Source organism: Zea mays, chromosome 4, assembly GCF_902167145.1.
Source record: "Zea mays cultivar B73 chromosome 4, Zm-B73-REFERENCE-NAM-5.0, whole genome shotgun sequence".
Classification (NCBI taxonomy): Eukaryota; Viridiplantae; Streptophyta; class Magnoliopsida; order Poales; family Poaceae; genus Zea; species Zea mays.
The window spans coordinates 190570556-190591087 of NC_050099.1; the positions used below are offsets into that span (position 1 = coordinate 190570556).

The window sequence follows — 20532 nt, forward strand, 5'->3', positions numbered from 1 at the left end:
TGGTCATGTCATCCTCCCAGCAACACAAGTGTGCTGCTGCCGGTGCCGGGTGCTGGACGCCGACCACAAGAGGGTGGCACGTCTCTTTCCATCCGCGACAAGGCGTAGCAAGCTGCAAGCCCAGCAGCAACCATCTGTCAGTTTAATTCACCGATCCATATCGTATCATCAGATCCCAACCGACGTGCCACCAACCCACGTTCGGATCATCAAGCCATCCCTCATCCATCCAGGTGTACCATCGGATGGACCACGAACACACTCCTCCATATGCTCATTCAGCTCAACAACAACAGGTGCTGATTGATGGGAGACAAACACCAGCAGCAAATAGTTAATCACGCTAACATTCATGATCTTCTTCATACTGCAGCGCACAATTTCAAAATGTCTCTGTGTGTGTGTGTGGAAAAGCCTATAGATCTCAAATGCAGCTCAGCAGCTGGAAACAACAGCTGGAAGGCGCATATACAACACAGTGAGGAAAATTGGCTGCAGACACGGGGGAGAAATGCTCCTATGCTTCCTAAGCTATGTCAGCAAGATCATCAAAGATTACTGAAGAAGATGAAAAAAGAAAAAAGAAAGGGTACAACTGTAGATCGACCAACTGTTGCCTCTGCTAAAAGCCTGGGAGACCTAAATTGAACGAGGCAGCAATCCCCATGCCAGTCCCTGCTGCTACTCCGACCTTCACTCCCCGTTCACAAAGCTTTTACCCTCGTAGTACTTCTTCTCGCTGGCTTCCTTCTTCTCATTCCGCTTCTGCAAAACAAAAAAAACGCCCACATGGACACAGCGAAAGTGAATACAGACAGCACCGGATCGATGCAATAGGAACAATCCTCCTGATGATTAGCAACAATCATCAGGTCACAGCAATTACCTGGTAAGCTTCATGGTTCGCAACAATCCTCCTGATGATTGTACTTGTTGTGATATCCAGGGGGCTCTCCAGTCGGCGGTAGATGCCCATAGCCATTGGAACAGCATATGGGTGTAAATCGTCCTACAGAATGCAATAGGAACAGTTAGTTATCGATGTTGCAACGATCTGTGCGTCCAAGTAAAGAAATGGTCCTTGTAAATACAACTTAGTTACCTCTGTGAAGTCCATGTTCTCAGCAATTGTTCCATGAACGACTAAAGAGATATTGAACGTGGTAATCTGCACACGACAGAAGGAAGCTGGAGAATTCAGGACGCGGACATACTAGCCATAAAGAAAATTGCATCACAGTCATTTTTTTCTGACCTCTGTCAATACAGAAGATGGGCTCAATTGTTAACCTTAAAATATCTAAATAGCATGCGCCTTAGTTGGTGTTTTATGCAACTAGTGTGGATAAACTGAAGACACTGATGACACATGTTATGCTGTACAATGCTCACATTGTCTCAGCATACAGGTGCTATATAAGGGAGCATTTGTCTGGGACATAAACTCAGTCGCTGGTAGCTTTCCACAGACATACCAACCATTCATTTACAAACTATTTGGAAGTCATTTGTGTTGCCCTCTTTCTAGCTTTTATTGGACTTCAGTAGTGGTTGGTCACCTGTTGGCTGAACCCTGTGTGTTCAGTGCAATCTGGCAGTTCGTTAGCTCGGTGGAGTTTCACACAATGGAACATTAAACTTTTGTAGTTTTGTTGCTTTTGGTAATGAAATTTGGTTTGTCCGTGGTGGGAAAAAAATCTGATTTAGATATCAATATGAACTATTTGAATATGTCTAGGGCCCGGTTAAGCAAAGGACAAAGCCTAATCGCCTTAGCTTATATCCAAACTAAAAATATGGATGCAAGTCTTATTACTTCTGTATGAATTCAGGGATAAGAGCATGCCAACCTTTTTTATCTGTATTAAGATAGTCTGGACTGGGGTTTTCAATGGCATAGCATAAATACCATGTTACAGATCATACGGTCAATGTATTGGCTATTGTGTTAAGAGTGCTGCATCAAAGGAGCAACCAGCAAACTAGAAACATTTCATCACGTGCTATAACTAAATTAGTTAGTCCCATGGTGAGACCTGAGAACAGAATAGATAACTCACCATGTCTTTTGAAACATCCCATGGAGCACCAATGATCACCTCATCAACATAACGACAAGCCAAAACACTCAAACTTCGCTCATGGAGATTCATGATTGGGCGATGCCGTCCTCGTGTTGCACTGCCAAAAATAGTAAACAGCAAAAGAAAAGCGGGTTGAATTATATATTGCAGACATATAAGCTTCAAAAGAAATGCACTCTGACTAGTGAATATAAACAAAGACTACTGCAAAACTGCAAAAGCAAAACTGAACTAACTTAAGCAAACTTGTAAATAGCCGATAGGAGAGAATAGAGATGCAATCATCATATTACCTTATGGTCTGATCTGTGTGAATCCCCACAAGCAAAAAATCTCCAAGTTCTCGAGCAAGTCGTAAGATCTACATGGAAGGAACTATAAATACATAAAATCACGGAGTTTTGGATGGTCAATTTTAGTTTGCTCCTTGCAAAAACAGAAGTATAGCCAACACAAGCATGAACAGGTGATTGTGTCCTAAACAGACTTAGCTGACACAGATGTCAGGATTTTTTTCTTTCTTTCCCATTTTCAGGTGGGTGGGCATGTGGAAAGGAATTCACATTTACCTCGACATGTCCAGCATGGAACAGATCAAAAGCACCATCTATGTAAACTATCCGAGAATCTGGACCTGGACCCTGCATTGAGAATGTCTACAGTCAATGACTATCTAAGAATCGGTCTCAAAACGTCTGTTAATAGTCCAAGAAGAGATATATTAATGTATGTGAAGCTGCAGAAGTCATACCTTGCTATTTGAGAATTGAACTATTCGCCTAGATGTGGGAAGAAAATGAGATACTCTTGTTCCAGTTCCAGATCCAGTATCATCAACTTTCTGACCATGTCCACTACTGAACTGCCTTTGTAGTGACGAGTGGTTATGTGCATCAGATGATCTCTCTCTAACACAAAGAAGCATCCGTCCTATCATGTAGCAATACCCGATCAGCATGAGAAATGACAAATTCACTGTCCCCAAGTGTTGTTCTAAACTAGAAATGGGTACTACAACATAAGCTTTATACTGCATGCAGTCTCGGAAAAAAAAACAATAGTGGAATGCCCATCCCTTAAACATTTACTAATATAACACTTGGTTCACAATCATGGTTTTTAAAGCGGCAAGGCGGTCCAAGGCGTTGGACCACCGCCTGGACACCTAGGCGGCGCCTAGGCGAGGTAGGCGGGCAAGGCGCCTAGGCGTTAGACCACCGTCCGGACGCCTAGGCGACGCCTTAAGAACAGTGTTCACAATGATTTTCAAATGAGCAAATCAGCTGAGGAAATCTTCTGAACAGTACAGTGACAAAAGAAGTTTTTGGTAGACCTAAAGTCAATTGCAACATCAAAGGACAGCTATGATAATTCAATAAACAATAGCTAGCAACGGAGAACTAGTACCTAAATAATCCCCATTTCATAATTCAATATGATCATCAGCGAAGCAAACTTTAAATTTCAAAAACTGAAAGGAAAAACTAGAGTGAAATTAGTACCAACAATGTCTGTTGTCGACACTCCCTCGGTTCTCTTAATCTGCTTGTATCGACCAGCCTTTTTGGCAAGAGCATAGGCATCAGTACCATCAGGTAGCAAACAAGGATCGTCTCCATGGATAATGTAGTCTATGTTGTACTCATTGAATAGCTTGTTCATGAATTCTTCAGTTATGGCATAAGGTGCATCTGGAATGATATCATCCACCCATTTCACAGCACGGACCATTACCATTCTATATTATCAGAACAAAAAAAAAATCATCAGAAACTTGCTAAACAGCATATACCAGATTTGATAATCCCTAGCACAGAGAAGCAGATGCATAAATATCTGTACAGCCAGGTCACTCGTGAAGGAATAACACAATATAAAAGTTGAGACGAAATTAAGAAAAAAATCATTTGGGGATTATTTGCATAATATGCAGTGCCTCCTTTATGAAAGCGACAACATAAACACTAGTGCTATTACCCTTAAGGCCATAACTCAATTCGTGGATGAACCTATACTATAACTACCAAAAAGAACCCATAAATAAAACCCTCGGGATTGTTTCCTTTATTTGCAGATTGCAGACTTGGATTGATGAAAGAGAGATTTTTTCGAAACCGGTTGAGAGCAAAACATTTCTGGAGCAGTCAAGTGCATAGTAAACTCTTACAAACAATGGAATTCCCAAACAGCGCTCGACTGGTGAATTACTGCTGAAACTGGGGGGGTCATGGCCAGGTAGCTACGGAAAACAAAAACGTCACTCTCCTCCTAACCTGCGTTACACAACCGCACGCTACAAGTCTAGAATTACGTTTCGCGTCACTATCACCAGAGACTACAATAACAAAAGTAAGATAGAGGATATTGAAACGGAAAAGACTATCGACACCAGGACCTCTCGTGGAGCGGCGTGACGGGGGGTCCCTTGTTGGCCTTGATCTCGTCGTCGCTGATGACGCCGACGACGAGCTCGTCCCCGAGCGCGCGCGCCTGGCGCAGCGCGTTGCAGTGGCCGTAGTGCATCATGTCGAAGCAGCCGTCCATGTAGACGCGCACGGGGCGGCGGCGGCGACGGAGAAGCGCGCCGATGGGCGGCGGCAGGGGCAGGGGCGGGATGGCGGCGGGCCCGCCCGCGAGGTGGAGCGCGAGCACCGACGCGCCCAGCACGATGCCGCCGACGACGCACGCCGCCAGCGCCCGCGCGCTGCAGCCATTCCCCGCGTCCATGGGTGGCGGAGGACGGGAGAGAGGGGAGGCGCGGGGGCGCGTCTACGGTTCCTTGCGCGTGTGTAGGTGCGTGCCGCTGGATCTGGGGGGGCTAGGGACGAGAGGCTGTCGCCATGCGAGGAGGAGGAGCCGGCGGGGAGGAGAGGAGGTGTGGTCGCGGCGAGGTGGAGGCGGGGGCGGGACGGAATGCTCTGGTGGTGCTGGTACCTGTCCGCGCCTCCGGGGCAAAAGAAGAAAACGAGAGAAGAGGGGGCGAATATGCGTAGCGGAATTCTACACCGTTCGGTCTCTGGCTGCCATGTGGGGTCAACATGTCAGTAGGCGTCTCGAATGCACAGGCAGCACAGCCGTCCATCCTACCGAAACTCGTCGAATTTAATTTGATTCGATCCAGGGTTTTTGTTACATTTTAAAAATATATATATTTTTCTTAGAAATGACCAGAACTCGAGTGATCTTAGAACATCTTGGCAATTCTTGCATTTTACATGATAGAGTATAAGAATAATGATATCGCATCGTATCTGTTGGAACAATGGACCGCAATCCGAGACCGTCAAAGTCAAACTGCTTCTGCCGGCTGGCATCGTCCGCCGGACACCGACTAGATTCTCTCATCTATGCCGTGTCTTGTCTTCTAGAACAAGATGAATTTACAGCAAAACACGTGTGTACAATACAGGCGCAACGACGAGCTCGCTCACATCACATCACTGCTAGACAGCTAGAGGGCCATCTCTGCCTGAAGCCTGGTCAGCTCGCTCACATCACTGCCCTGTCTAGAAGACGCCGCCGCCGCTTTCGCCGATGGTTCCACGGACCGCCTCGCCGGCGGCTCAGGCAGCTCGTCCTCGATCTCCCCCTCCTCCTCCTCCTCCTCCTCCAGCTCTTCCAGCTCCGCTTCTAGCTCGTCCTGTTTTTTTTCCCACCTAAACTAGTTAGAGAAACAAATTTCTTCCATGCACAGGACTCCTCCAAGATGGCTGGAGTCTAGATCGTGCATGTGTGCCTGTATGTACCCAGTTCACAACAACAAGGGAGGCGAGATCAACGGTACTGGTACCTCGTCGAAGTCAGCGGAAGCGCCAATCGGCGTCGCAAGTGCCTGCTGCATCTCCCGCATGCTCTCCGTCTGCTCGTTCGCCTCCTCGATCGCCTTCTCGATGTCGTCCACGTTGCTGCACAAGGATTGCCCTTATAAGTTGGCGCCATTTTTATCAATAAATAATCTAGCAGTACGTGTACGTGGCTACGTGAGAGCGAGCAACACCATGAGCTCTGGGTTCAGCTTCAGAAGGCGCAGATGGAACCTTAGCTAGCTTACACTGATTGCTGCATCGCCTTGACAGCAGATGACCCCGAGCGCAGAGCGTCGACAGTGTCCGTGGTCGCCTTGGCGCTTTCGAGCATTATGATCTATATATATATATATATATATATATATGCACAAAACAACTTACTATCAATCTATCAAGCTCCGAGACGTGCGCCGTTTGCATTGCATGTATGTGTTTCCTTTTACCTGGTCATGGACTCGCAGCTGGAAATTCGATAGCTGCTCGATCTGTGTCTCGTACAGTTTCTTCTTCTTTAGGCACTGGATTGCGGCTGAAACGAAACAAACACGGAAGAAATCTCACGTACGAGCGAAATAGCTATTTTTTGAGAGAGCGAAAAGCTAGTATAGTTTAAGAAAGGTAAGCAGGCAAAATTTGCATATTTGACAAACTAAGGTTGTGGTGTAGGCGTGTAGCGGAACATAAGAATGGCGGATGTGTTGGCTCTTCCTTACCGTTCTTGTTCTTCGCTTTTGTGTAATCCTTCGCCTTCTCTATTTCCGCGGAACATTTCTTCTGGAGGAAACGCTCCTTCTTCTCCAGCATCTCTAGAGTCTGCACGCAAGGAGATGGAGGGTACGGAAGCACACCCAGTATGAAAGGTGGTAGCAATTTCCTCAAAAAAAAAAAGAAATCTAAGGTAGTAAGTTAATATCTTGGAACTGCAGATGTAAATTGGTCATCTGTTGGCAATAGCTGGTGGTGTGGATCGAGGGGCGTGATCACAGAACAGATAATCCACAATGTCAGCACCGGATACTATACTATATTGTGTCCTTAAAATAGATGTGAGTGCTGAATAAATGTTGACTAGGGCTGACCATCTCGAATTTAACTGACTATCCTAATTCCTGCCTAAAGTTCAAGCATTTCGGACAAGCCGGCAGCTTATGTCCAGAAGGATTTCTTCCTCTCTATCTCCCCCCTTTTCAACGAGGACTTCTGATCTTCTCTTGTTTGTTCCACTCTTATTCTATGAAAATCCAGTCAATTAAGAAATCTACATGATCATGTTACAGCATCCAGCTGAAGAAAGATAGGCTGTTTTATGACACTTGGTTTTAATATATATATATATATACTTCCACAATGTTGTGTTAATAGCAAAAGAGGAAAAAGCAGGGAGTTCTTCTGGCATAATCTTATGAAGGGGAGCAAGGCACCATTCTGAGAAAAAAGAACTCTTAGACTATCACCAGCAACGTTCTCTAAATTTCATCTTTTAAAGGAATATTCTCTATCCTTTACAGAACACTCTAAAAAAAATTATCCTCTATATCTTCTTCATCTCCAGCAGCATCTTCTAAATTTCGTTCTCTATATCTTATTTTTCACAAAACTGTGAAATAGTCAACGCTTAACGTCACCCCAACTGTGGGCCCGATCCATGGGGACTCTCGTCGCCTCCTCCTATTGGCTCCTGGTCTCAGGGGTGCATGTGGGCGCTCCTCCATGTAGTGTTAACCTTAGTAACCAGGTTCCCAGATCGATGGGATCGAGGAACGGGAACGCGGTACGCTACAAAAACTAGGATTTAACATTACTGGATCGAGATTGTTCCCACGTTCCCGGAACGGAACGAACGTTCCCGGAACGAGGAACGTGGCCAAGTTCCCGGTTCCCGGTTACTAAGGTGTTAACAGTGCACCACAATACCCATGCTGGCCAACAACAGTACTATAGCGGACGCACACTAGAATGCTAGACATAGCGTGTGCGACCAATGTCCGCTACTTTAGCGGTTAGTTTACCGTTTGTTGTTGGAGCACATACCGGACACCGGAACCGCTAATTTTAGAGTTCAGGAGCGTTTAGAGATACTTGTTGGAGACAGTCTTATATTTTACAGCTAACCAGTTTCCACTTTGGGTCTTGTGTGGATGTGGTTTGGAGTGATTGAAGAGTGTTTAAATCCCTAATAGATCAAATCCCTCTTCAATACATATCAATCCACTTCGATCCCACTTATTACTATAGTACCCAAACTAGACCTCGTGGGGAAAATTAAACCTCCACGAATTGCAGCCCCTAATCCAATCCTATCTTGCCAAAAAGGGAGTAAATACGTAATAGTAGTATAGTACTGCAGCTGATATATCACTATCGGGGGAACACAATTGCAGCAAGAGTGAAGATCAGGAACAGGAAATATAAACAACGAATTAGGTAACAGAGGGGATGAAAGACCTCATGGAGCCGATCCAACGTCGGTATGGCAGAGGAGGCAGCCTCCTTCTTCTTCTTGCTCTTAGTCTTCGTCAGCAGTCTCTTCAGCATCTTCTTGGCAGTCCTCGCTGGTTCTCCCTCTCGTCTGATGATGGCCTGTGTACGAAGGAATAGGACGAGGGTGATGAACTGGAGACGGCCTTCTCGAGGGAGAAAGGGAAAGTGAGGGGAAAAAAAGTAGGGGGCATCGTTAGCATGAAGAATAAATATGTAGGGGGGGCATCGTTAGCATGTGGCGGGAGACAGAGAAGGACTTGTCTGCTCGTGACAAAGAAGAAAATCCAGTTTCAATGGTGTCGTTATCTTAAAATACTTTGCTCCATGTTAGACGGCTTGCCAACTTGTGGCCACTTTCCGTTCAGACTTGTGTGTTATGTGAAATATGTTTTCAAGGAAAAGGTCGAGTTTTTGTTGTTGATACATACAAGTAGAGAACAACAGTACTAGGAACTTCCAAAAGCTGTAGACCTTGAATTCACAGGCTGTAGATCATATAGATATATATATATCATCTTTTTACTGGACAAAGTCAACGCACAGGTCTACAGGGCAACGACGGCAGCGTTTCCCTGTGGCTGTGGTAAGAGAAGTTCATTTAAAAATCCAGAATTCTAACAGCCACGCAAGACATCTATCTAGGACAGACGACAAAGACAACAGAATCAGCATATTAAGCAGAGGACAGAGGAGTGGCGGTTGTTTTATGTAGTAGCAGGTATGTTGGATTAGGTAGGTCTAGCAACTTACTAGTATATGATTTGGCGTCTTCTTACTTGGAACAAACTGTGAATCTTACACCATGTCACAAACTAGCGAGGGTAAAGTGAGTTAGTCCAAGTAGCCATCTCCTTTTCCTCTCAGGACAAGTAGCTGAGCTGCCATTCCTTATCATCTGTGGCTTTTGAGGAACTACAATGGATGCGTAATGAAATTCGCCCATACTCCAGCTGAGAGCGGAATAAAGGGAGGGGTATTCGATCCCAGTCCTGAAAGTGAAAAGCATCCAACTTTCGAAAAAAAAAGGGCTTGGCAGATTCGGTTTCCCTTTCCTCTTTGATAGTAGCACGGAGCACGGATCCCCTCCCTCCCTCTCTTCCTAGCGTAATGCTACTCAGAAGCACAGCGCGATACGATTTGGTGACGAACTGGTAGCGTGGTGGAGGAGAACTGGAGAAGAGGTTGCATATCAAGCGCAGACACATGATGACTAGATGAGCGTAGCAGTGAAATACGTACCTATGCCTCTCGCTTACCCCGAAAGAAACAAGCTTGAGAAATCGACAGGCACCAGTGAACTCCGGTCCCGGAAGGGATCAAGCATGGCCGCCTGAATTGAATCGACGGAAACAGAGGGGCAGTTAACATGCAGGTGCCCGCTCTCTGCAGGCTGCAGCAGCGTTTGCGAACAGATAAAAGCAAAGAGGGACAGGAGAGAACGCACCCCGGACGAACAGCCTCACCTCTCCGCCGTGCCCGAAACCGCACCCGCGTGCCTGGGACTGGGACTGGGAGCGCGCAGCGGATCGCCGATGATGGGGCTGCGGCCGCGGATCAGGTGGCGCTGCCGACGCCGTGAGTGAATAGAATGCGGCTGCAGGCGCGGAGCGGTGGAGCGCAAGGGAAAGCGTCGCGTTCCACGAAGGCCAAGAGCCCAATAAGCTCTTCGTCACTGGAGAAAGCCCACACCGGTATTCCGTCCAAACATATGGGCCGAAAGTATAATAGGTACCATACAATCTGTGTTGGATTACTGGAAAAGGAGCGGGCTTCTACAACTTCTCACGTCTGGGAGGGTTCAGAGTCCGGATCGAGGATCTGCGACAACTACGTTGTTGAACACCCTTCAACAACCTATTATATATAAAAAATTCATGCAATGTAGATCCAAGAGACAAAGAAAACGGGCCGGCCCTAGTAACTTCACGCTGGATCTTGGGTGTAGTAGGTTTTTGATTCATGTGTATATTGTCGCATATATGGGCTAGGCAGCTGGGCCGCTAAAAGCCACACTGGGCCTGTCCTTCGTTAGAACGACGTACATATATGGTGCCTGCAAGCCAATGCAAGCACGCGATCGATCGTCAGATCGGGGGGACAGAGATCCATCGTCTTGCTGCCACTAGCTAGCATGCAGTGCAGCTGCACATGCCATCTAATTAGTGGGCGTACGCACATTTTGCCGGGTCCTTTTTTCCTGATGCTGCCGGCTCTTGCTATTTAGGGAGGTAGGAGGATCCTCGTAAATGGTACTACCTACGTTTACAAATATATAACATCACTATTTTTTTGTCAAAAACATTGATCATCGTATTATTCAAAATATTTATTAAACTTGTAAAATTCTAAGTTAAGCATAAACTACTTTAAGTGATAAAACAAATCGCAAAAAATAAATGATAACTCATTATTTGTTTGAATAAGACGACTTGTCAAAGTTATTTTGAAATATTTTAACGGTGTCATATATTTATGAACCGTTGTATAGAAACTCTATTATATAATAGAGTCTCTTATTTTTAGAACTGTTTTAGTGTCTCTCCATTATACATGCTCTAACAACTAGCTACCGAGAGCCCGTGTAATTAGATCTAGCCCTTTATTTGCATTGGTAACCAACATACAATGCAGAAACGCTAGTGACGACAACTCTCAGCTCACATGCAAGCTACTACTATGGAGGTGCACTACTGTCTGTTATTAACCCAAGACTGTCGACGTAATAATCTACTAGAGCTGTAAACCAATTAATTAACAACAGGCAGAGCTGGAACATGGCATGCCATGGTGTGTGTAGTATAGCTCTAAACAAGACGAGACAAACAGGCTACTACACAGAGGTGTGTGTGTGTGCAGATGAATGGATGTGTACGCATGGACGAGACAGAGACATGCATGGGACATGGCGCACGCGGGCCGGGGCAGCACGCAGGAAAGGATGGCGAGATCCTGTCGATCGGATCAATGCAAAGCTTTGGGCTTCTACTGCTTGTCTCGCCGGAATCGCCGGCATCCCGGTCCGAGAGATCGGAGAAGGGGCGTAACGGAAAACGACATCCGCGCGCGTCGTCACGTCGTCGCTCCCTATCCCATGCATCGGCGGCCGTAGATCGCGTGTCCCCTGCCCCCGTCGTCTCGTCGTCGTCGGATTATTGCACCCCGTCGCCCCCGCGCCGCGCATGCATGCGTGCCGACCAGGTGCAAAACTTTTCAAATATTCATCATTATGTTCGTTTTGGCGATTCTAGTACATGTGCGTTGGGTCGGTTTAAATTTATATCAAGTAAAAATACATCCGAATAAAATATATATAAGAGCTTGTTCGGTTAACTCTCAATCTATGTGGATGTGGATTAAGTGCGATTGGGTAGATTTAAATCCTAAATAAGTTAAACTTCAATCTATAGGTAACGGGATTAACCGAACAAAACCTAAGTTGTTTGAATGCTCTAGCATTCATCTCAATAAATATGGATTTGTGTGAATATTAGAGCAACTAAAGGACATATCGAATGGAGCCGGAGAAAATTACAGGACATATATGCATGGACGCGCGCGCGTATATATAGTATTTCCTGGGGCTGGAGAAGAAGGAGAACGCTTTCTCGTGCATATATGGGCCATAGTAGTCGCAGTCGGACCACTGGTGCACTGCACTGAAGGTAGCCTATAGCGAGAGTCACGTGAACGGCTAGCTACACGACGCCACATACTCGACCGTTGCCACGCCGGCCGGCCGGCAGGCAGATCGCGCGAGCAGCCGTATAGTGTTAGCGTGTGTGCATCCTCCGGCGCCGCTCGTCTCTTCGCTATCCGCCACCACATCAGACGACGCCCCTAGCCTGCAGCTGCAGCTGCAGTGCTGCTGCCTGCTGGTCCCGGCATGAAAGCTAGTACGTCGCCATTTTCTGCCCGAAAAAGATTCATCAAGATCCAACGGACGGGCGGGCGGGCGCGCGCGCGCACGCACGGGCTAGCTAGCTATAGAGCCTATAGCTAGCATAGCAAGCTTGCTGTTGCTGACACGCAGCCGCTAGAACCGATGTCTGGAGCAGAGCAGAGCAAAGCAAAGCAAAGCATGTTCATTTTCTGGAAGATGACTCGTATACTGCCAGGAGGAAAAAGCCACACAACGAGCGTTGAGTACCGGCCGGAGTCCCGGCCGGAGTACGAGCACACACCACTGGGCACAGCTGGGAATCCGAGTCGCTTTCGTCGTCTCGGAGTCGCGTAGACATGGACTTTTCCTGGATTCTTGGCACTCGAGCTGCTGAGCGCCGCCTGCTGACGGTCACGGATCTTGAGAAACGCAAGTCAAACGCTCACCTAAAAGGCTAGTAGCAGGTCGTAGAATCTCTCGAAAAGTAATACTGGCTAGCTAGGACTAAACGCGCGAGTGGAGTAGTAAGCTTTACTACCAGTTTAGAAAATCAGCTGGATGCATGCATGTGACCTGTTGCTGCTGCAAAGAGAGAGAGAGAGAGAGAGAGAGAGAGAGAGAGATTTCTCCGCGACTACGACAGTGCTGCAAAGCTGAAGTTCTTGTTTCCCAGAGGAGGCGGATCGAGGAGGAACCAATCGATCGATGAACGCGGCGTAGACGTAGCGCAGTAGCAGAGGCTGAAGCACGATAGATGTCTATGCCAAGGGTTAGGTGAAGTAGTGTTAATGGCAATTCAAGGCCTGCATATGCATCGTCGTCGTTCAGTCCAGACTAGAGTCAGGCTACAGAGTACTGTATTTACTGGGGGGGATACAGTTGAGTACTACACACTGTGTGTCGCTGAAGCTTCATCAGCCTTTGAGCAGTCCGAGAAAATGGCTGACGATCGAGGAGGGCTGGGCGGCTAGCGCAGTCGAGAGAGACGACAGGAAAGACTGCTGCAGAATACTACAGTACAGTACTAAGCTAGGCAGCTAGCGTTTGCATTGGCCGGCATTCCTCCCTCCTCGTTCGTTACATTACATACGCTAACAGAGACTTACTAACTGCGTTGCATTTGCACTGTTGTTCGGATTACCTACTACTAGGATATATAATACTACTGGATCGATACAGCACTGCAGCAGTACTGCTAGTGAATGACACACGCATCTTCACTGACCCACTGTTGTCTTGTGATGCGCAGATCGGGGCTGCACCTGCCTGCTCTCTGCATGCATGCGCAGTTGGACGGGCACGTAGTAGTACAGTGCAGCAGCAGCTGCTGCTGTCGTCCTCGTCCCGTGGTTTAAGCTACTAGCTGGGTCCCAGAATAATCCAAAGATTACGGACAGCACGAAGGAAAGGAATCCATCCATATACGTATGATGCTAGATCTGTAGCTAGCTCCATCGGTGGGTGTAGTAGGGAAGGAGACCATGGCAGAGGTGCACCACCCACCAATGGCACGGCGGGGCCGGGGTCAGTGGATGGAGAGCCGACGGCCGGACGGGCATGCGCCTCTCTGAGTGAACAGTGAACAGTGAGTGAGATTGCAGAGCACCGGGCAGCGGCGGAGAGTGCCAGCCAGCTCGTGTCTCGTCTTCGTCTCGGCAAGCAGCGGGAGCCAGGCAGCCAGCCCAGCCCAGTAGTACACAGTACTGTAGCACGGCAGCAGCAGGCCTCAAGTAAAGTAATGGCCGCATGCATGCAGAGGGCCACTGGGAAGCAGCAGGCAGCTAATGCATGCTCTCGTGAACTCGTCTCATTATTAGACCAATTAGGCCCTGTTTGGAACAAAGTTTTTGAAAACCACAGTTTTTGAAATACTACAATATACTTTAGTCATGACAATACCACAGTTTACAATACCGCAGTTTTGAAAACTGAGGTTATAGATGTCCAATAAGCACGAAGCCCGCGAGCCCGGCACGAAGCCCGTTTTTTGGGCCCGGTCCGAGCCCGGCACGGCCCGGTTATATGCGGGCCCGGGCCGGCCCGGCACGAATAAGCGGGCCGGGCTCGGACAGGAAATTAGGCACGGTGGGCTAGCCCGGCACGGCCCGTTTAGCTCTAAGCCCGTTAAGCCCGCTTTTTTTACACTAAAACGTGCTTTTCGGCCCGCATAGCCCGCTTTTCGGCCCGCTTTTTTCGTGCTAAACGGGCCGGCCCGGCCCGTTTAGGCCCGTTGCGGGCCGGGCTCGGACAAGGAATTGAGCCCGCGTGCTTAGCCGGCCCGGCCCGGTTTTTTAATCGTGCCTGGCGGGCCGGGCCCAAAACGGGCCGGGCTTCACCGGGCCCGGGCCGGACCGGGCCGGGCGGCCCGTTTGGACATCTATAACTGAGGTCCAGAGCTAAGTTTAGAATGCCTTAAAACAACTATAGTATTTGCAATACTTCAATTTTGAAAACAGAGATTTTAGCTAGCTTGCCAAACATCATTCTGTATATAATACTGCAGTATTTCTTCCAAAACTGTGATTCTGTGAAAAAACTTCACTCCCAAACATCCCGTTAATAGAGCATCAGGTATATACTCATCTAGCTGGCTAATTGGGTCCTATTTAGAAGCTCAGTATTTTTTTACAGTTTTGAAGAACCAATACTATAGTATACTTAGTATTTCGAAACTACATTACCCTTAGCATCATTTCCATTTAACTGTACGTTTAACCCATTTAAGTGTCGTTTTGTTCGAATAATGGTTAACTGATAAGTGATGGACTAATTGTCGTTTAACATAGGATTTATGCCTACTTGATTTTACCTCGTTTAAACACCGTTGTTATCGTGATTCTTTTTTGGCCAAACAATTCGTTAGAGACCTAAGTGTAGTTAATTTCCTTCCTTTTTTGTGATCAATCTATAATTTTTTGTACCTACATAGATCCACACAAAGAAGCGAAACAAATTATTGCATGATAGAATGAGGGATCTTGTCTTTGTGAAATTTAATTCTAAACTAAGGGAGAAGAGAGACAACAAGAGCAAAGATCCAATAGAGAAGGAATTCAACGATATTCTTGAGGATGATGGCAATGAGTTTATTAGCGGTGTTGTTTCGGATGAAAATGTTGATCAAGATGAAGACCCTGAGGGTGCACATGATGAACCATCACCAGAACCATCAATCTCAAAAGCACAAAGCACAACTACCAGCCAAAAGAAAGGGGCATGGGCATCCTAGGAAAAAGAAACTTAGGAGCCTCAAATCTCTCTTGTCTGGTGATTTAGAGCGTGCAACATGTGCATCATCTTCTGAATCCGAAGATAATGAATCTATGCAGATTGAAGCTTTAAATTCAGATTCTAGAGATGAGTTGAACTATTAAAGACTTACCGGTTACCAGTTTATGCATTCGTATTTTAACTAGTTGCAACTTATCAACTTAATGTCTTGGAACTTAGCAACTTTGCAATTCCTTTTGAAGTACATTTGCTGCTCAGTACACTGAATGTTGCAACCAGTAGACTATAAAACTTAGCAAATGAATGTTGTTTTCCTTGCTATTATTTCTGGTTCAGAAGTCTGAACCGCCTATTGTATTTTTTGGCTTTGGTTATTGGTTTATTACATAGGTAATGCTGCTCGATTATTCTATGTTCTAAAAATCGATAAAACATTTAGTTGCGGGGATATCCGAATATATCCTTTTTCTAGCTGTTGAAAAAGATCGGAGATAAATGACTTAGCCCGCTATTAAACATTGTTTGAAATGTGATTGTTTTGCCTTGTTTAAACAAAGACTTGATATCGTAAGATTGATCAACAGTTTAAGGGCTTGTTTGGTTGGCCACCGCCCACGCCACAGCGCGTCACAGATTTGCCGCCAGAGTTGTGGCGGCCAAATCGAGCGCCGCTGATTAGGCAGGCTGTGGCAGCTTCGGCGCCACACCAAACAGGCCCTAAAGCTTATGACATCGGATACTTTCTCCTGTTCGTACCTAGGCTCATTTCCAAACATGGCGGATTGGAAATGGAAGCATGCGCGGCTGCCTAGCCTAGCGACGACGGCGCACGACGGACAGGGGGAGCGCGAGGGCAACCAGGAAAAAGGCGAGATCCTTTTCGTCGGCCGGGAAAAGCGCTAAGGGGAGGAAACGAGGCAAGCCAAGAACAAGTGGAAAGCCGGCCGGCCGGGGTCCAGGCCACGATGCAATGCAAACAGCCTTTTCACGAATCCCGTTGCCACGCTGATCGGTCGATCGGCCGGGTAGGGTATTCTACACTGCTCCTCCATAGTTTTTCCACAGAGAACAACGACATACAATCCTTCCCATCCGAGAAAACTAAATACCTTTAAATTTAACTAGATTTATCTGAAACACTACAACTATTTATGCGACGACAAAAAATATCTTATTTATTCACTTTGAATTTGTTAAAACTTAGAGTACGTACTTTGATAAAAATATGCATGGACACCATAGTTCTACACGTATTCTTTTTCTTAATTAGAGCGTACTCTAGCACAAAATGATTGAAGAGAAACTCCCTCCCTGCCTTTTCGAAACGGCTGACTTTGCTGAAGCCAAAAGGACCAGGACGTACAAGCTAGATACGGTCGTCGCTGGACAAAATATATATATGGTGTCTAGCTTGGTCGTTGACTGGTTTTACTTCAACGAACGTCAACGTCATCACAGATTAATTATACAACTCTACTAGCTGTTTTCTTTTGTGTGATGTCGTAAGGTGCTAACCCCGCATGCACCGAGTAGTAGTATTTATTTTATCAATGTCACAAAACCGCGAAGGCTAAACCACAAAGAAAATCATCCTTGGCTGTAAATCCTCGAGCAAATTTTTATCAAGGATAGAGGATAATAAGGGGAGTTGCTTTTCTTGGCGGTTTTGGCGCACCCAAAGATGATTTTTTTTAAGGATTAGTTTGGAAACTTAAACTCTATCCGGGATTCTGAGAGATTGAGTGAAAAATAAGTAAATTAGTTTCCCTAATAAAATGTTCAAACCACCAAGTAAATTAGTTTCCTCGAGGGCCGATTAACCTCCAAAAATCAGTTTACATGAGGGCCAGCAACCTCCAAAAAAAAATATATATCAATGAAAGACATTTTTCTTTCATGTGCAAATCAAACTTGTAAGGTGATGTTTGGTTCACGAACTGTAATGTAGATGTGAACAGTAATGATTCACATTCGAGCGACAGCGATAATAAGTTTGAATAAGGGTCGGTACCTGTTTGTAGTATGGTGTCGGATTACGGTTGAACTTAAATAAACATAATTTAATGTTATCTGTTACCCATCACGTAACAATTATGTGAATCAGCCACACCTAAGTCGTAACATGTGTGGCATCACATAAGGAGCACTTACCATCCATTGCGTCTCGAACTTAAATGTTTTAGATTTCGTCGAATATTATAACTTTGATTTATGTTATATTTCCATCTAAGGTCATTTAGAAAATTAAAAGAATAAAATAAAATTATCATGAGCAAATACGAATGACACTTATCATGGAAGTTTTTAATAACACTCGAAGAATAATATGGATTTACCTTGACGATGACACTCAAGCAATGAAATGAGCAAATACCTTATCGATTTCAAGTTTAGCACTAAGAAGTGTTTCAATGCACTAGAGCTAATAGTCCGTGACTAAAAATAGTTGAGACATCCAAACATCGTCATAGCTAATGGTTCAGCTATTAGCTAATTTTGGTAAATTAGTTAATACTTAGGTAACTATTTGTTAGATAGCTAATTTCACTAACAATTTTTAGCTAACTAACTATTAGTTCTAGTGCATTCAAACACCCTCTAATAATGTCCATATTGTTGGAGATCTATGCCTGCAGTGTTTTTGGTTTGGCTCTCAAGGAAATTTAATTTTAGCAGTCAATGAGTCAATGGTAATTATTCAGGATTATGACAGTGAGTGCCACATGCATGCATGCATGGTACCCAAGGGAAGAAGGCAGCTAGGGCATGCAGGTCAGCGTGCATGCATGTGCGGTTTGCCGATCGATGGATGCATGGATGTGCATGCGTTGCAGGGTCCGTCCATAATACAGCGTGCGACGTGCATGCGGGACAAACTGTAGGCATGCATGCTCATACTACTACATGTTATCCTCCTCAAGTGTCCCCTGGCCCACACAGCTAAGCTAGCACTGCCAACTGTACGTCAATGCTTGTTCTTCAGTTTCAAGCTACTTCGTTCCCTTTAGACTTTTTTTTCTTCAAGTAAAAGTAGAGACAAGAATATGACCGTTCCATGTCGTCCCCACAATATATAGACGCAACATTTCTGTTAACGATGAAAACACATCGGGTGAGCGAATAAATGCCTCTTCTATATGCTAAACCCGTTCGATATATTCTCCCGTTCGGATAGGTCTTTTAAACAAATTTTAGATTTGGACTAGCTCGGTCAGAGAACTATTCATGCCACTTTCACCCCTACTTCTTTTAGAGAAAAAAAAAGACTTGGTTTGTACTTGTTAACAAAGTTGAATTCATATACCACTAATAGAAAACATCTATATACCTACGGCGGTGTGGTCTAATTTTTAGAGACAGTTTAGGTTATCAAATGTATGTGATACTTCTACTGACGGTTTCTTAAAAAAACACATGTAAAAAATCATATTTCTACTAGCGGTTCTCTAAAAAAACTATCGGTATAAATCTATGATTTCTACATGCGGATTTATTGAGAAACCACATATAGAAATCGATTCCACTAGTGGTTCTGAAACATGCAAGTCTAAATAGGTCCAAAACCATCTATATATATATATAGAGCTTCTTTGCACTAGTGTACTAGCTCATCGACCTTCTCTCCTTCTCTCCTTGTTGGAGAAGGACGCCTAAAATTTTAGATGCGGTAGTGGCAAACCATGTATCTTTTCATGGCGCTAGCAACGACCAATATACAATGCTCGTATTTAACACCGAGAACATCCACTCCCATCGGCCAGTGGCAGAGGATGAAATATTTTTTAGATACAGTGAATAGAATAGTATACACAATACTGTAAGTTTCAAAACTAAAGTTTGAATACGTATGCAGATACAAGGATGTGATGAGTATCCTAGACAGAAGCTTTTTGAAAAATACCACTTGTTCTACCGAACGTCTCGGGGGCCCTCCTCGCGGACCCTCTATGATACCTCGAAGAACTTTAGACATAAATTATGCTAAATGCACATTCCTACTACGGACTGTTCGAAAGATAAGTGAATATTGTCCGACACAATGTGCGGACCGTCCAACCTCATGTGCAGATCGTCCGTCTGTTGAAGATCAATCCAACCCGAAGGTGTCGGGTTCGGTATAATGATTTATAGCATCCACGCGGGCAGTTCGGAGGAACGACCAAACCGTCTGCAACATGCTTTACCTAACATCTAACGACACATTTAATACAATTATAGCCTGATATAACTGTTATTACTGATCCTGTCGATCTTGTTGGGACGGACCAGGCGTACAGACTGTCCGCGTGTGGCAGAAAGTTGGCAACAACTATGAGGTGGTTCATGGTGTCGGCGTTTCGAACCCGGGGGTCCTTGGACCGACGAGTAAATTGTCGTCGCGTGCCCCAGCCCAGATGGGTCGGCGCGAGACGGAGCGCGAAGGGGGGAAGAAGCCGGAGGGAGACAGGCGTGAGAGGTGAAATCCCGCGGCCTTCGTGTTTGTCCCGCGCCCAGGTCGGGTGCGCTTGCAGTAGGGGGTTACAAGCGTCCACGCGGGAGGGAGCGAGCGGCCTCACGCGAGCGCCGTCTCGTCCTTCCTCGCGCGGCCAACCTTCCATAAGAGGGCCCTGGACCTTCCTTTTATAGGCGTAAGGAAAGGGTCCAGGTGTACAATGGGGGTGTAGCAGTGTGCTAACGTGTCTAGCGGAGGAGAGCTAGTGCCCTAAGTACATGCCATCGTGGCAGCCGGAGAGGTTTTGGCACCCGGTTCGTGTGATGTCGTGGTCGTCGGAGGAGCGCCGGAGCCTGGCGGAAGGACAGCTGTCGGGGCTGTCGAGTCCTTGCTGACGTCCTCTTGCTTCCGTAAGGGGGCTGAGAGCCGCCGTCGTCATAGAGCGTGTGGGGCGCCATCATTACTCGTATAGCGGAGCGGGCCAGATGGGACGCCGGTCTTGTTCCCCGTAGCCTGAGTCAGCTTGAGGCAGGGTAATGATGGCACCTTCTGTTGACGTGGTCGGTCCGAGCCCTGGGTTGGGCGAGGTGGAGGCTCCTCCGAGGTCGAGGTCGAGTC

The 20532-nt window shown here is 46.1% G+C and overlaps 2 protein-coding genes across 5 annotated transcripts; both read right to left on the bottom strand.

Moving 5' to 3' along the window:
* Positions 1–329: 329 nt before the first annotated feature.
* Positions 330–5048, bottom strand: LOC103654297 (ethanolamine-phosphate cytidylyltransferase). The gene is made up of 9 exons (XM_008681128.4): positions 4480–5048; positions 3587–3822; positions 2836–3014; positions 2654–2725; positions 2378–2445; positions 2061–2181; positions 1103–1168; positions 887–1009; positions 330–765 (listed from the first exon to the last, which is right to left on the bottom strand). Exons 1-9 carry the CDS (start codon positions 4809–4811, stop codon positions 694–696), a joined length of 1269 nt encoding a protein of 422 aa, XP_008679350.1. The 5' UTR covers positions 4812–5048; the 3' UTR covers positions 330–693.
* A 215-nt stretch (positions 5049–5263) lies between these two features.
* Positions 5264–10037, bottom strand: LOC103654298 (vacuolar protein sorting-associated protein 32 homolog 2-like). 4 transcript variants are annotated; one of them, XM_008681129.4, is made up of 8 exons: positions 9816–10037; positions 9611–9701; positions 8336–8470; positions 6604–6703; positions 6334–6419; positions 6136–6227; positions 5875–5989; positions 5264–5724 (listed from the first exon to the last, which is right to left on the bottom strand). In XM_008681129.4, the coding sequence occupies exons 3-8, from the start codon at positions 8423–8425 to the stop codon at positions 5536–5538; spliced, it is 672 nt and encodes a 223-aa protein (XP_008679351.1). In that variant the 5' UTR covers positions 8426–8470; positions 9611–9701; positions 9816–10037; the 3' UTR covers positions 5264–5535.
* Positions 10038–20532: the final 10495 nt, after the last annotated feature.